The sequence below is a fragment of the Centrocercus urophasianus genome, unplaced genomic scaffold, assembly GCF_019232065.1.
Source record: "Centrocercus urophasianus isolate 14NV4802_14NV808 unplaced genomic scaffold, USGS_Curo_1.0 seq_9, whole genome shotgun sequence".
Classification (NCBI taxonomy): domain Eukaryota; kingdom Metazoa; phylum Chordata; class Aves; order Galliformes; family Phasianidae; genus Centrocercus; species Centrocercus urophasianus.
Window position 1 is genome coordinate 29,545,114 of NW_024885532.1, and position 16,972 is coordinate 29,562,085.

The 16,972-nt window shown below is 40.8% G+C and overlaps 1 protein-coding gene across 2 annotated transcripts; it reads right to left on the reverse strand.

Annotated features, from left to right (window-relative positions):
* Positions 1-370: 370 nt before the first annotated feature.
* USPL1 (ubiquitin specific peptidase like 1) lies at positions 371-15,474 on the reverse strand. 2 transcript variants are annotated; one of them, XM_042838877.1, is made up of 9 exons: positions 15,434-15,474; positions 10,983-11,149; positions 10,306-10,434; positions 8,539-9,187; positions 6,224-6,310; positions 5,696-5,825; positions 4,367-4,492; positions 3,548-3,708; positions 371-2,353 (listed from the first exon to the last, which is right to left on the reverse strand). In XM_042838877.1, the coding sequence occupies exons 2-9, from the start codon at positions 11,076-11,078 to the stop codon at positions 459-461; spliced, it is 3,273 nt and encodes a 1,090-aa protein (XP_042694811.1). In that variant the 5' UTR covers positions 11,079-11,149; positions 15,434-15,474; the 3' UTR covers positions 371-458. The 2 variants fall into 2 exon arrangements, with proteins under 2 accessions (XP_042694811.1, XP_042694812.1); XM_042838878.1 differs by lacking the exon at positions 15,434-15,474 and having other exon boundaries at positions 11,054-14,513.
* Between the last annotated feature and the right edge of the window lie 1,498 nt (positions 15,475-16,972).

Sequence of the window (16,972 nt, forward strand, 5' to 3'; positions counted from 1 at the left end):
AGGAGACAAAAATCCATTATTACAGAATGGTGGATTTTTCCCCTAAATACTGGACAAAGAGACTTCAGGAGTTGGGTGATCCTGAAAAACAGATCCGTGTTACCTAAAGTACTTCTCATGCCATTACAACACCTAGGATACTGAAGTCTGTTATTTTTCAAACCCAATAAAACATGGGTACATTTCCCATATTAAAAGCAGCAAAAAAGTTCAGACTCATAGGAGCTATGTTTGAATGCATCATTATATCTGCTAAAATAACCGTTTCTTAAAAAAACAAAATGCCTCAAAGCACTTTGCCTGCTACAATAAAGTTCTTAAGAACAACTGCAGTGGAAAGTGTTCAAGTACAGCCAGGGTGCAATTAAACTTGTTAGAAAATATAATTTAATAGCCATTTGTTTCAAAATATACATAATGTTGGAAAAAAAACCCCACAACCCTAATAAACCAAACATTCACCAAGTTTCAAAGAGCGTCTCATCAAAATGAGGTACATCTATGTCACCTGCCATTGTGGTTGGTGCTGAAATGGAGAACAGGTCTTCGAGGATATCTTCCCTTGTGGGACTCTCAAAACCAATTTTTTTCACACTGGATTTGCTCACTGTGTGTTCATAATTACTGCCCTTTTCAGGACTGTAATAACTGTGGTCCTCACTTGTCAGTGCTGCATGAGTTACGCTGCTCTTCTCAGCAGGCTCTGCTGGTGCAGCACTGCTGCTATTTACCATTTCCATATACATACATTCATCTTCACTTTTTGGAACCTCTGAGGAAGCAACAGTTGAAGTAGGGGACAGTAATTCTGCCAGTATTTCATCATTACTATTATGGCTACTGCATCCTGAGTTCACACTGAATTCAGACGAATTATCGGCAGCATCAATGTGATACTGCAGTTCCCTTAAAAAGCTCTGCAGTAATTCACTATCATTATGAGATTCAGTCTGTGAAGGGGCACTTGCATAGCTAGCAACAGGTTTTCCACGTTTCGCCTGTTCCACTGCTAGCCTGTCTAGTGAAGCCAACTTCTTCTTTTTAGCATTAAGCTTTTTTAACAGTTTCAGGCGAAGCTTCCTTGTTTTGTCACTATCTGACTCTTGTGCCTTCACGGAATTATAGCTAGGTGGATGGACCTGAGTTGTTTTACCAGAGCTACCCACAGTATTGCCTGACTTATTCCAATTCAGGCCTTCCATAGCATTATGATTCTGGGGAAGACAAGTGCCTTGAGAAAATCCTTTGAACTTTGATAAACAATGAGCATTATTACTCCGAAGAAGCACTGATGTTAGGGGCTGAGATGCTCTGCGTTCACCTCTGCCTTGAAATCCACCAAAGTTACTTGCTCCTTTAACTGGCAACCATGTGTCACTTAACTTCTGCACGGAGGGAGTTTTGCAGCTTCTTTCATTCTTGGGCATCGAGGCACTTGAAGGCAGAAAAGAAGTATTCTTGCTTAACAGTTTTTTTACCCAGCTTCCTACAAATCCTCTTTTTTGGTCTTTCTCTGAAGGCTGAAAGGAATTATCATCAGCAGAAGAACTTGTAACCTGAGAATGAACTGCAATTTTGCTTGCACCTTTCAGGTCAGGTGATTTTTCTACAACATTCTCTACTGGTGGCAATTTACAGTTTATCTCTTGTCCTGAACTTAAACCGCGTTCTCCATTAAGTAAGTTAGCTTTACCATCTGTGCTTTGAGCAAATAATGAGTCAGATGGGTTGGGGTCATGTTTTTTGGGTACAGGAGGAGTAATACTTGCTGTATTCAACTCTTGTAGAGATAAGCAAATGCTGGAACTTTCAGATAGCGTATTTGTATCATTCATAGGTACATCAGTTCCAATGAGCTCCCCTGGATAGGGAGTGTTAGGTGAAAAAGCCGATTCTTGCTTTTCCCGTGAGCTCATTTCAACAACAAGGTTATTTTCCATCATCTTTCTGTTCAGCATTGATTTACCCTCTGAGTCAAGTGGAGTTTCTTCAAGAATCTGAGTTACAAGGTCATCACGGGCAAGATTTTCTAAGCCACGGTGTGCCCTTTCACCCTCAGCTACCGGCTGCTGTTTCTCATCTGGAATTCTCACAGAATCTTCTTTGTGATCTTCTGCAAGTATACTGTGTACAGCATTATCAAAACCGTGGTGCAACACTGTGGAATTTAACTGCACATTATTAATAGGAGAATCTTCAATATTTTTACTCTGATGCCGTGAATTCTGCTCTTCTGGCAAGTGGGATGCTTTCCTTTCCCAGATGACAATATGAATCTCTGTCGGAGGAACTTCAAATCTTTTGTGTCTCCTGCAATACGGACCCTTTAAATCATCACATTCAAGCCAAGTTCCTGAAAAATAAACAACAACCAGTGCAGTCACTAAGAGGCTTTTGAAATTGAAGTCTCCATCTTCTGACACTTGTCAAGCATTTTTATTAACCTGACAAGCAGCAATTATATTTTCTTCTCCTTCATTCTGTATTACATCAGAGGAAAACTGGGAGGTTTCCACTGTAAAAAGATCACCCCAAGCAGAATTTGCAGCAATATTATTACAAGTCAGACAAGGTCTACTGAAAAACAAAGCTAAGTTTTTTTTGCCTGAGCTAATAAGGCTGACATCTTGGCTAAAAATACTGCACACGTCTGAGCAAAGAGCCACCTCTTAAGCTTCTTGGTAGAACTTTTCATTCCTCACATGGAAGGCACGGGGGTTTAAGAGAAACTGCTCATTTTGTGAATTTGCCTCATCATCTGCAAATTGTTCATCAAATATTTTACTGCTTGAAATTTTTTAAAACAGATACACATACACACGATGCTTAGGATATTCCTTACTAGGTGCTTCCTTACCAGCTGCTTCCTCTTTCTTTTTTTCTTAAACTCGGGTAGTATGACTTACACAATTTTCATACTGCTAAAACATTTGCTAAGGCTGCACTCCACTCTCTCTAGAGAAGCACAAAAATTAGATACCATCTTTTTACCATCTGCAATTTCAGAGTTCCACTCAGATGAAGCTCTGCTGCCACCAATGCTATAACCATCAGACCACTGGCAATGTTTCCATCATGCATGTTTGCCTCCCACCCCTCAGCTGCAGCTAAGTTCAGGAATGAATACAAACTTCATTAATGCTGTTAGTTCCACACATTCCCCAATTTCCAGTCAAGAAAGGACCAACTATTGGCTTCAAAATAACTGATGCTATTTGTCCAACAGCCATGCTTAGACTGTTCGCTGTTTTTTTTGTTTGTTTTGTTTTTTAATTATTATTTAACTTTTACAAAGTTTTGAAAGGAAATGACTCTACCCAAATAACTTCTGCCCATGAAGGCAGAACACTGCTGAAGAAGTCAGTTAAACCAAAACTAAACCTTCACCCTAAATAACAAAGTTCCTACAATTATTCACAAAATCCTAAGTTTAGGATGCAGACAAAATAAATCCTTGTTACTGTCTATGGACTATCCAATAACCCATGAAACACTACTTGATGTAGAACTCAAAGTACTGTTTGTACACAGACCTAATGTTTCTTACCATCAGGATCCAATGACCAGGTTATGAAGTGCTTCTTACGCATTTCATACTGAATAACAGATGTTATCTGGTAGATTTCTTCTTCAAGCTGAAATGAGTAACTCTTCAGGTTGTTATGTGGCAAGCCTTCTACGAAATGGAACATTAGTACTGAGGGTACTCTATTAAGGAGACAATAAAGAAACAGTTTGTTACAACAAAATAGTGACAAAAATTCCTTAACAAAAGCTTTGTGCAAGGCATTTCAAGAATTCTGCCCTTACTATTCTGTTTCTACACGGAACTCTTACAATTGTGCTGTACTCAAGGAAAAAGACATCTCCAACTGGATGCTCTATTTTGTGAAAGATGAGGGGAGAAAAAAGAAGGCAAAACATGTACAGGACTTTGGGTGTGGGGAAAAGGTGAGAAAAAACAGAAGACAACTGCATCATAATCATAGTACAGAAAGACATTGTTCCCAAGGCAAATAAATAAATAGGTGAAAATAGTTTTATTCACCAATCCCAAAAGCTGCAGAAATGCTGAGATTGGCTATCAGTTGTTGACTTTTACTACTTAGTAGAAAGCATGACCTAGCTCAAACCTATGTGCTAGTCAGTGTGTTAAAAACTGTTCCTTCTATGCTTCATGTAAAAACCATCTGCAGTTTCAGCCTTTAAGGAATACCTAACATCTAAAGAAGTACTTATCAGAGTTTAAAGCTTTTCATCTGTAAACCCAAGACAACAGTTTAGTTTTGAAAGCGATACTATGTTCAATACATGAAATCACAGAATTTTATCCATTTTATTTTCAAGTTCATTTGTCAAAACTCACTTTTCCAAAATCATCTGTCTTCTTTGAGATCTATCACTGCAGTTATTGCACGGAGCAACATGAACAGCGTTAAGCGGATGCCAATCAGGGATTACATTTGTGAACGTTGTTAGTGTTTTCCTACATCTGGACACACACATACACAGAGTAAGACAATTTGCTGATTAGAAAACAAGGAATATTTGCAGTTTACAAGGGGAAAAAGTTGCACGTTATGACAAAGCTAAATTCTATTCATATTCATGCCATTTGCATGTATTCCTCTGTGACTACACTCTATCCAAGACAGTGCTGAATTCAGTCCTGCCACACATTATCAGTCACCATTTGCTCTCAGCAGCTCTGCAGCCTTGAGCAGAGCATTATATGCTCCTTCTTCCTTTTTAAGGAATGGTAGAGCTTCCACAAGGATCTGTGCAATTCACTAGCTACTGCGATGTCTCAAGGAGAGAAGGAAGTGGTCACTATCTCACAGTGCACATAGTACAGTGTCTTGTTTAAAAAAACAACCAACAAACCAACCAATCAAAAAACCCAGCACACTCAGAGCATAGATTACAAAGAAGTTGTATTGGGTGAAAATACAATGTATGGGATATTAAATAATGTAGTTTCTTCCTTAGCTGCAGAAAGGACTCCTCTATAATTGCTCTAACCTAGATTGTTCCACTTTTTTTTAAAAAACATAGTATGCAACTTGGACACACCTTATGAAGCAGACCTACACATTTTACCTGGCTAACAGGTATAATTAATCTCACTTAACCTGTGGATCGAGAAGCTTATTGTATGAACTTCAAGTAGTGGAGAGAAACAGGCATTTTTCAAATAAAATGAGCTGTCTCATAAAGATGAAGTCCCTTTCTCTGGGCTCTAACAGCCTAAGTGACCTGTGGCTACATGAATTACACCAACCCTCAAGAAATGACTTGCCTGTAACACTATTTCAAAACACATTAAAATCTGATTCTTTTCAATCCCAGTGTACATTACAGATATCCTTCAATAGTAAAAGCATGCTAGGCACATATTCTGTAGAACAGCAACAACCTGTGTATTCTCAGCACAAGATCAGAGCGAGCATGGCCAGCCACTTGCTGTTACCTATTATTTCTTTCTTAGTTAAGAGATAATGTGGTTTCCTAAGACACTGCACAGCAGTAAACCACTTGCAAATGTCAAACTGAAGAAGCAGTTCACATAAAACTTCACCCAGAAACTTAAGCTATACAAGACCTGGAGATGCAAAGAAAAGTCTTTTATTACATGCAGATTCAAAGCTACAGTAGGACAGTTAAAGAGAAGGCACATTTATAAAAAAAATCTCACCGGTCCAGGTATTTGTAGCCACAGCACATGCATTCAAACTTCCATGAAAATGAATGCAAGAACAGTTTCTCAGCTTGCTGATCCTGTTTTAAGAGGAGAGGGAGTGCGAACACTGGACTTTCCTCCTTACCTTCAAAGACAGGGAGAAAAAACAGTCTCTGAATTTGAAATCAGATTTCAGTACTTCAAAAGGGAAGATAAGCTCACTGCAACGATTGCAATTCAGGGCATCCCTCTAAAGCTCCCAGCAAAGGGATTGATCCGTGTTACCTGGCTGCTCTCAATGACAGTTTCAGGAATGCAGCATAGTTACAAAAACCTGCCTACACTCTGAAAAACAGCAAGGGACAAACCAGCTAATCACACAGTACACTGTGTGTATGGCACAAGCTAACAAACGTATGACTTGCAGGGTGTCTTGCATGCATTATACAGATGTATTTTTATGAACTGACACACTAAAAGTCTTTAGATGTACAGTTTCCTGAAAATAAGTACTGAGGTGCTGCTTGTTAGGTAATTACTTACCTAATTCACACCTAAGCTGTGGCTGAAGCTGTATAAAAATTTGGTTTCTTATTTCATTGAGAAGCAATTCTGCTTTAGGAAGAACATCTGTAGAAAAAAAAAATACACATACTTTCATGTATTTATGTGCAACACCTCCAACCCTTTCACACACATGTAACTCCAACATGAGCTCATTATGTACAGATATCTTTCACACTGATCTACACTTGTCTAAAACTGCTAGTAAAATAGTCACTGCTCAGTATCAACTGATCTGAAAATTACAGACTGGTTTACAGAACTTGAATGCTAACCCAAAATAACTTCACCAAGAATGTGTACCCATAGCTAGGGTTCTTTCCAACTTGGGATATTCAATGATTCTGTTCTAGACAGTAATAACACGTAAGATTAATGGAGTCAAACATTACAAAACACAGAGGTTCAGAGATTAAGACTAGATTTTAAAATCTAAACATGAAGACCAAAGCACAGAGATTTGCTTACATGTTTGTAATGACATCATAGAATTCATTATAAAAATACTTAAATGCTAAATACTAAATTCCTAAGTCAGTATTTTCAACATTAAAAACCTATTTGTAAAATCATATATTTATCTTACTATGTATTTGCAACTTACAATGTCTATACATATACATAAAGCATATGAAAGAACACATCTGTTACTACACAATCATGATCACAAATCACACCAATTAAAGGAAGGATTTAGAACAGCTGTGGGAACTACTTCTTACTTTAAAAAATTACGTGTTTAAAAGGTAAAAAACATTTTCTTGTATCTCAATTACTTTTGCTTGTTTCAAAACATAGTCATATGCAAAAAAAATACTGAAAAAGTAAATAAAAGAACAAAAATACTACAGCTGTTTTCCACAATAACACTCTTCATCCGATCCCCTTTCCATTCCTGCCAAAATGAGCCAACTTCTTTTGCAGTAGTTCCTGGAAATGAAATGTTTCAAACATCACCATATTCCACCAGCCGTTCTAAGGGAAGCAAACTAGCACACCCACTTTAGGATGCTTCCATACCAGAGTTCCTTTGCAAACACAGCAGTAGCACAACAGAAAGGAAACATAACATCTTGGCTGTTGCAATAGTAGAGGGCTTCCAGGTAACATCTGAAATCCCCAAAATCAAACAGACCTTCTGGCAAATAATATACGAACCTCTAGAGAATTTCTTTGGATATTTTTTTGTGTGTGTGTGCCTCTGTAAAGTACTGTTCTCTCTGCCACGTGGTGGATTAAAACCTTTTTGATACACTCACTATTCTTTCCAGTAAAGATATGATATCCTTTAAATTATCTAGTGCTGTTCTATTACTATATTCTGTCATACTGAAACGTACACTTTTCCTGGAAGACCTATTGAAAAAGAAATTCATGAAGGGTACTGGCTAGCCAAAGGTCTGCAGTAATTCTCTGAAGGGTGATTGCTTAGAAGTTCAGGCTTATGACTCCACTGGGTCCATTCCAAAGGACTAGGAAAAATAAATCTTAGTTTAAGAGCCTTACACTGAATCCACCATATGGAAAGTGATCAAAGGCCAAACTATCAGACTGCAGCATCACATCCTCCTCTCACTCCCACTGTGCTACCTGAAAGTTTGCCCCCAGCTGCTCTCCACTGTCCCTGTGCTTAGAGGCTATTACTCTCAAATCTATTAAGCTGCGTATCTGAGTACTTTCTAAGTTTTTCCAGACAGTATAGACCAGGTTAAAACCTTTTGACTAATTTTGACTAAAACAGGTTACACCCTCAGCACAGCTAGCAGACTGCAGGGGAAGCATTTCTTCGATGAACAGAGCTGGAGCCAGAGAAGAACATGTTCCCAGCTTGAATACTTTTGGTGTGATAAGGCAACTGCTCATTACACAGTGACATAAACCACATGCAAACTAATCCTGAAGATTAAGATTAGAAAAATAATGCAATAATTAACCAACAGAGAAGAAGGAAACAAAGTACGGCTCAATCACATAATTCACAAGTTTCCTACTTTGGTTATGACAAAAAAAAAACATATATATATATATATATATATATATATATATATACACATCAAGAGATCCTTTGTATTTGATGTCCACTTTCAAAGTGCACACATTTATCCCAAGAAAACAATTGCAGGGGTTACTGGGAGTCTGTGAGCTAAAGCACACAATCCTGCACATTCGTAGTACTGAGATGTACCTGATTCATTTGTGATCTTGAAATAGAAAAGAGGCATTTTTAAGGGCATTACTAAATTCCTTAATCAGATCAGTCTGAATATGCAAAAATAGTAGCTGAATGAACTCACCTTTTACTTTACTCCTTTTAGAGGTATTCAGCAGAACAGTTGCTTGATTGTATTTTATCAAGAGCCTTTGGAGTAAACATTTTTCATCATCTTCTTCTAGAGCAAATTTTAATGCTTCTAAGTGTACCAGTGCAGACAAAACACAATCTAACCAACAAAGATTATACTTGTTTCTCCACTGAAGACATAAATCTGTGTTACTTTTGGAACAGTTATTGTCTCTGAGCAAAACTTCAGTTGCTGCTGAGCTGTGAGCAGAGCTTGGCAGGAGTTGTGTTCTGGAGCTAAAATTCTTAGGCGGACTTTCTTGCTGACCATTGGTGTTGGAGGTTGTTTCAAAATCCACCCTGTGATTGATGGATTCCTCGTTACTGGATTTTTGTTGGCCATTTTCTAACACATCACATACACTCGACTGAAGGATACATAAGCTATCACCACAGTTTTTGACAACAAGGTCTGTATTAATAGTTTGCTCAACATTTACCACATCATTAGTTCTTGTCAGTTTTGGATTTGATTCAATAGGAGAAAAGTCACTGGTATCACACAATTTCCTTTTCTTATCATTAGATGGAACTTGAAGATTTTCTGAATCAGCAGAAATAATTATGCTGTTGAATGGTTTGTAACCAAGTGGGTAGATACACTACAGGAAAAAAGAAAAGTTACAATGAAATCTAGAAAGTCATTTCAGGTGAACAAAGAGTTAAAATAACAACTAATGAGATCCTCAAATGGAAGGTAGGACTTGCACAGAATGATACTTCATTGAAATGAATACGTACATTCAACGTACGCAAGAGAAATTGAGCATTTTTATCCAACCACTGTCTTATAGATAATTGTGAAGTGTATCTATGAGTAGTAACTTCCAATCCCAGAAAGACACTTCAATTTTGTTAAGGAGAGTTCTCTCATTCTGTAAAATCCATTCCAGCAGGGTACATATTTGGGATTATTAACACTTGCTGGGGAGATTACTAGTATTAAAACTAGCAGGGCCAGTTAGCCTGATATATTTCAGCTTAGCCTGATATATTAAACCATGCATTGGTAGGGTCATAAAATATGCTATTCTGCAACTAGTAATATACAGTCAAACATACTATTTCCCATTTCCAAACCAACACCTTGATTATTTTAAAGTGGGGTGACGGATGCGGGACACAGCTTGAAGACATCTAGCCCTTGTATTCTACTCATTTAAGGGCACCATTCCACATGACTTTGCTATACCCTCCCTCCCCACACAGCAGAAGGGAGAGGCAGCAAACCACCAGTCAGATATTAAGAAGCCCAGAAATCTAGCTAAAGCTAAACTTAAAATGGAAAAGTGTTGAAAGATACCGTAATTCCTATTACAAACCTGTGTGCATTACTTGAACGGGAAAATTGGAGACTCACAGCTTTATGAGTAAAGCATCAGATAAATGTATTTGCCAATTTTGGCTTCATATTCTGGTTCATACAATGATTTGCTTAGTATCACTTGTGTCCCCTTGTTATGTGAAACAAACTCTACCTTACTCCTTTTAATCTGCTCCCTTTACTCTTCAGAATAGCTAGTTGTGCCGACCACCACATACACAGAGGTTTGCTATGTTTTTGTCCATATTACAAGCAAACACCATTCAGAATATAACACCAAAGGCACCATATTTCAACAGTCTGCTCGCTACCAATCAAATCTTGAACTTAAGATGTTTAACCGTTACTGGCAAAGGCCTCTACACTAGCAAACAGGACTGTTAATTAGAGTAATACCTGAGGGTTTTCACAAAGATAAATGGACTCTTGAAAATTGATGCGGTAAGTCCGTAAAACTTGAACCTGGCCCTTCTCTTTGCAGACTGGACAATAGTCAGGTGAAATTTTTTCCACAGGAGCATGGCTCTAAAAAAAAAAGAAAAAAAAAATGCACAAACTTACATTTGTTAATATAGTGTCCCAAGTTAAGACATATATACGCAGATAGAAAAGCAACGACTAGCTTCTAAGCATGTAACACCTAACTCAACATCAAAAAATAAAGCAGATAGGTTTTGTCCTTGTAAATAAGATACAGTTATAGTGTAGAGCAAACTACACAAATTTATCTTTTGATTTAAGCATTCAAATCTTTAGTATCTTTGACAATACAACTAGGTAACATTTCATTCTACTTATATTAAAGCAAGGGACTTAGAGCCAAGGTACACATGCTCAGATCTTTGAAATATGAAGTAATATACACAGAAATGCACAGTCATAAATACAGCACCAGTAAAAAGTTCAGACACAGATCTATTTAGAATCTTTCGCCATTGTTACAGATTTCCGTGGAAAATAATGTTGAGGGTTTTTGTTTTTGTTTTGTTTGGTAAAATAAGACCAATTAAATATCTCTCAAAACAGAGAAAAAATATGAACTTTGCACAGATGTAAAATAAGTTTCAACTGACTTTTCCCAAATACCCCACCATGTGGAGTGTCGATTTCCCTATACCAGTCCCTTGTCCAATCACGCGCAAACCATTTGTAGTCTTCTGGGTATCCATCCCTCTGAGCCACTGGCTAATTTATCTCACTTGTAACAATGTCATGACCACTAAGGATTTTTCAAAGACTCCTGAAAAATAAGAAGTGAATACAACAATTAAAGAAAAATTCAGTTAATTTTTTTTGGGGGGGGAGAAAAATACACCAACAATAATGCAGCCCATACTAACTGCAGTAATGACATCAGAGGAGTGTTTTCTTGACTCAAAATACATGTTTTCTAGCACGTATAATGAACTCAAAACTTTAAATAAAGCCACATACTAGATTTAACAGCTTTAGGCCATGAATTTGTACACTTATCCACTCTCTACATGCTCAAGATCTCACTTACTTGTTAAGTGTGCTATACCTGGGTGGAGATGCTTTGTCCAAGCATCTCAACTTACTATATTCTAACTCAGACAGAATTGATTTCCTTTACGAAGTGGCTACAATGAGATCTTGCACAGAGCTGTGGAGGAATATTAATAATTAAAAAAAATAATTAAAAGCCCAAACACCACTTCAGCTGTTTTCAGAGAAGTACAATTGGTGCATAATGAAGGAGAAGTTTAATTTGCAAATGTAACTGCTTCCAACTCCAAAGGGGCACCCTGCTGTTACTGTCACTGTTGGGAAACTTCTCCCATTACTTTAACAATGTTATAGACTCACTAGCAAATACCAGCTCTTCTGCAGTATCACTGCTACGTAAATCTATTGCGTATTTTACAACTGACATCACATATTCCATTTTGTATGATTTCTTGAATTCAGGACCAATTTTTGCCTTTCTCACCTATCATAATACATGCATTTGTTGAGGAAGACTTCAGTACAGAGCACACATCAGCAAGCTGCTCCTTAAGCCTGCTTAAGACCATTCCCTCGCTGGCACTGATGCTAACAACCTGAATCAGCCAGAGAAACAGGTTTAAAAGTACAGGGACCCAATGCTGCTCCTGCTGACTTCAAATGGAAGAATAACTACAATCAATATTTCCCTCCTTAAGATTCAGGAGGAAGACAGAGATGTTGAACAGCAAAGTCATCGAGGTTACTACCTTCCTTTGAGCCATAATTTCTTCTTCATTATTTCTACTGACCAACACTCTCTCTGACAGCATGATGCCCCTTCAACTCCATTTCACACTACAGAACTAACTCAGATTACAGTTCCTTTTGAAAAAAGACAGACTTGGATAGCTGTAAATACCAGTTTGATTCCAAATCACTCCTAATAATGGGCAAGGAGAGATTCTACAGAACTGGACAGGATGCTATAGGTCAACACTATGAATAACAACAACAAAGCGCAGCCTGTAAAATATAACAACTCGTTTCAAATCAATCCCCTATGACCACTTGAAGGGGTCAAAATGAGAAGACAGTGTGTCCTACTGACACTTGCAATGCTTTCAGCAGCATGCAGAGATGACACATCCTACTTTATAAAATCAGAGGGTACAGTAAAAGGTGAGGACAGAAGCATCAAGCCACATGTGACTTTAGAGATCATGGTTAGTTTTCAAGTAGGGCTTGAAGGTCTACAAACCACGTGGTCCCAGGCTCACTGCAGGCAAACATCAACTGATTAGGCTTTAAGTACACAGGTTTAATGGATTACAAATGAAAGCCAAGCACTCCAATTCTGTTCTCACACAGCAGCAATAGCACTATCTCAGTCTTCCAATTCTCTATTACCCTATATTTAGTCCAGATGGGAATTTGATTTCTTTATACAACAAATGAAGTTGTGCTTGTGTCAAACACACTAAAATAAATACTAACTGTATATTCCATACTGTCACTAATTGTTCAGAGACTTTTATTCAAATGCTTTGCCTGAAGCAGTCTCAGGTCTCTAGACTAAATGAAATACGTAGATCACGTGCCTGGAACTCCAGGCAGTTTCTCACCATGTAAGTACAAATCATCTTCATACACTCAAAAAGGTGAGCAACATTAACCTAAAGGTAATTCTTTGTTAAGCACGCCTTGATTTTATAAACAATATTTGTTTCTTTGCAAGTCACAGCTTATTTTGCCATCCCTCTCAAAAAGAATGCGTGTTTCTTTTTTCCCCCTGGTTATTCTCTCTTTATGTTCCCTGTTACTTCTGCTCTCTTTTTTTTAAAGGAGAGGTACTGTTTTGAGATGCACAGTGCGCTCCCAGGTATAATCACCCAGCAGTAGTACTGTTACCACAGCCCATGCCATTGATTGCATTGATGAACAGAATAAAGACTAACAAAATTGTTAACTGACCTTTTATTCCAGACACATGCAAAAAAAAAGAGAACATTGGTCTGCTGGTCCTAGACATGCAGACCAGCACCAAGCAGCCTGTGTGTACATCAGCATTTGTAACACTACAACAAGCTACCAGCAGCCTTTGTACAGCTGTACAAAACTGGGCCACAGATCAGCAGCTGCCACGGAAAACAGCTACTTACAGACCACAGTGTCATGCACTGAAAATCCCACTGCAGCAATGGGTAATATCTGTGTTAAGATATGAACGTGTTTTCAAGCCTACTGGGTTGTTTTGAAACTTTTACAGTACTTGTTTTATCCTGAGTACTTCAGAAATGTTATGCAAGCTGTGCTGTGGCCGTGGTACAATTATCAGGCAATGTTATGGCTCCTTGGACAGCTAAGTTGATCTGATGGCTCAGTATTGTCTATAGGGACATCTCTACATCTCTTTTCTCAGCTTTTCCCCTCCATCACGTTCTCTGTCAGCTCACCCTATGACCAGCCTTCCCGTGAGCACAAAACAGCTGGAAATCCAGCAACACACAGGAGTTTTTCCTGCTGTTCTAGTGTGTCAGATTGGTCTATAAGAAGATCTAGTGAGCTGTGGAGGTAACAGGGCAGAAGGAGAAGAACATGGAAAAGGTAGGTCATGGATTTCTACAACAAAAGGAACCTTGAAAGAAGGAGCGATATCTGGGGAAACAGTACAACAAAACCAAAAGTCAGTTACAAACTGTAGGGACAGAACAGTGATTATATCACAGAGGAAATTTTAGTGTTTAAAGATTAAAGGAACACTGAAAATGATGCTCCTGTAAGCCACTACCTTCTCTCCTGCATCAAAAAGGTACTGAAGAAAGAGAAGGGAAACAAACTGAAGTCCAAGGCAAAAAGTCACGCATATTGCCTGTGGTGTTAGCTAGATGTGTTTGTTACACAAGTCAGCTTTCTTTACCTGAGATGGCAACTATAAATACATCACACAGTTAGAAAAAACTGTAACAAAGCACAATGCAATAAGCACAGCAACAACAGGACACACTGGCATCACACAGGCTGCACGTGGGGACATAGACATCGCCTTCCTGCAGAAAAGCCTAACGCAGGCTGAAGGAAGATAAAAACTGACCATAGAATCATTGAATGGCCTGGGTTGAAAAGGACCACAATGATCATTGAGTTTCAAACCCCTGCTATGTGCACGGTCATCAACCACCAGACCAGGCTGCCCAGAGCCACATCCAGCCTGGCCTTGAATGCCTCCAGGGATGGGGCATCCACAGCCTCCTTGGGCAACCTGTTCCAGTGTGTCACCACCCTCTGTGTGAAGAAATTCCTCCTAATATCTAACCTAAACCTCCCGTGTCTCAGTTTAAAACCATTCCCCCTTGTCCTATTACCATCCACCCTCATGAACAGACGTTCCCCCACCTGTTCATACTCCCTTCAAAACATCTGATGACACCACAAAACAACTCAGCCTGCACTGTGATGGCTGCGCTGCTCCAGAAGTTTCTCCCGCAGCCAGATTTCTCCTAGTGAATGCTTTCATGGGGTGCAAGGAGGGACTGAGCATGTTACTGACTCATCACTGAGCCCTCCTAGGGGAAGATGGAGGCGATTTAGGTGCAAATACGGCCTAAGGGGACACACATGTTCGGGGCTGCCCGAGGCAGGAGCTCGGGGCGGGGCTGGGAGCGGGCACAGCCCCTCCTCAGCACCCGGGGGTGTGCTCAGCCGCCTCAGGGAGGCCTGGCCCGACCGCCCGGGTGTCAATCCGCATCGAGAGCGATCCACGCGCTACGGGAGGGCTGTGGGAGAAAGAATATATACCGTTAATTATCAAGTCAACGTGTGGAGCCAGTGCAGGTGGAACACGCTTAGACGCGCGCCCACACGCACACGTGCACGCACTGCCGTCTCGCTGCGTAGGCGTCCCACCCAGCCCCGCGATCAGCCAGCGTCACCCAAACACAGACACGCGCACCCTGAGAGCACAGCTACTGACATGAAATAGTCGGCATTTAGGAACGCGCGAGGCAGCCGTCTGGCCGCTAGCTCGGCGCACGGAGGCGGAACGCGGCCCGCAACCCCACCGCACACCGCTACTCACCGACCGCCTCCAGCGGCGCTGCCGTCCGCGCGGGCCGTGCGCCGCTTCCGGCCGCCATGCCGTTCCCGGCAGCCAACGGGCGAGCGAGGGCTGCGCGGCCGCGGCAGGGCGAGCGGCGGAGGTATTCTCTCCTCCCCCCTTCCCTTCCTCCCCGCTCGCAGTGGGCGGGGCCGGCGGGGAGGGCGCTGCCGGCTCGCAGCGCTTCGCCGCGGGCGGAAGGCGGGGCTGGGTGCGGAGCGCTGGGGGAAGGAAGGGCGCTCGGGGCGGCGGTAGCGGTGGCGGGGTTCTGGGGCGGCGCTCGGCTCTGCCGCGTTCGCTCCCGCTGCAGCGTTCCGGGCCCGCTTTCGCTTCTCCTGGGTAGCGCAGAGCTCGTCGGTCTGTGGCTGTTGCGGTTGTGTCTCGCGGGGCAGCCTCAGGATGAAACGGCGGCGGGTGGGCGCGGCTCGGCTCCGTGCTGTCCCTTCTCGGGCGGCGGGCCGTGCTGGGAGAGCGCGGCGGTTTTGTTTTCGGCTTCCACCAAGCCTAAATTTTACGTGTGTGCTGCCCAGCATCTTCTCGGAAAGCTGTTGGCTTGTGTGTGTGCTTCAGAAGGATTCAGGTGATTTTTTTTTCCCCACTTGTTAGTCTGGGCTGACTTTGGAAAAGCTCCAGCGTGGGTTCTGGTTCTCTGAGTGGTGAGAACTCACGGCTTGATGCTGCTGAGGCTTTAAAGGCAGCCGACGCCTCCCTTTTTCTGGGAGCTGTGGTTGTTTGTGCTTGGTGGTCGCTCTGTTGTTGTGTCCGTTTGGTTTTGTTCCCCCGGTGAACTTAATTCCTGATAAATTAACTTCTACCTCGGGTGTTTTGAATGTGCTGTGAGGTGCCACAGAGTTACTTCCTGGTGTTCTTTTCTGTTCCTCCCAGACATCCAAGTCAAATCAAGGCAAGCTCGGGCCGAGGAAAGCATCCAGAGCTGAATTTTGTGTATAATGAGGGAATTTCCCACGTGTGTGGGGAAGAGTTTGTGTGTTGGCAGAGAAAAGAAATGGAGGCTTTCAATTCACAATGCAATAGAACTTTTTTTTGTTCAGCCTGAACAAAGCAGCGCTGAAGTAACAGTCACTGTGTGATGCAAACTCCAGAGTCACCAGGAACTGGTTTGGATGTTCCAGATGTGGACTGGTCATGACTGGGATCTGGTCGGACTTGCTGTTTATTCAAATATTGTTTCCATGTTGTGTCAGTCTGTCTAAATTTGGTTTAGTTTTAATTAACTGACAATGTACACTGGGCACGTGGCTTATTTCTGGTCTTATTCATTTCCATCTTCACCTTCTTAAACTGGCTCTAGTTAACATAGGAAGAGTAGAAGTTTCAAATACAGTTTAGAGTGCTGCTTAGGGTCTGATATGCATTGCAACTTCAAAAGAGTGAATGGAATAATTATCTGGAAATTAACTCTGAACTTTGGGGAAATAATGCTCTGTGTGTATAGATAGCAGACTGTATGCAGGCTGAGAACATGTGCTGTTCATGTGTGTCTTCTAAAAATATTTTCAC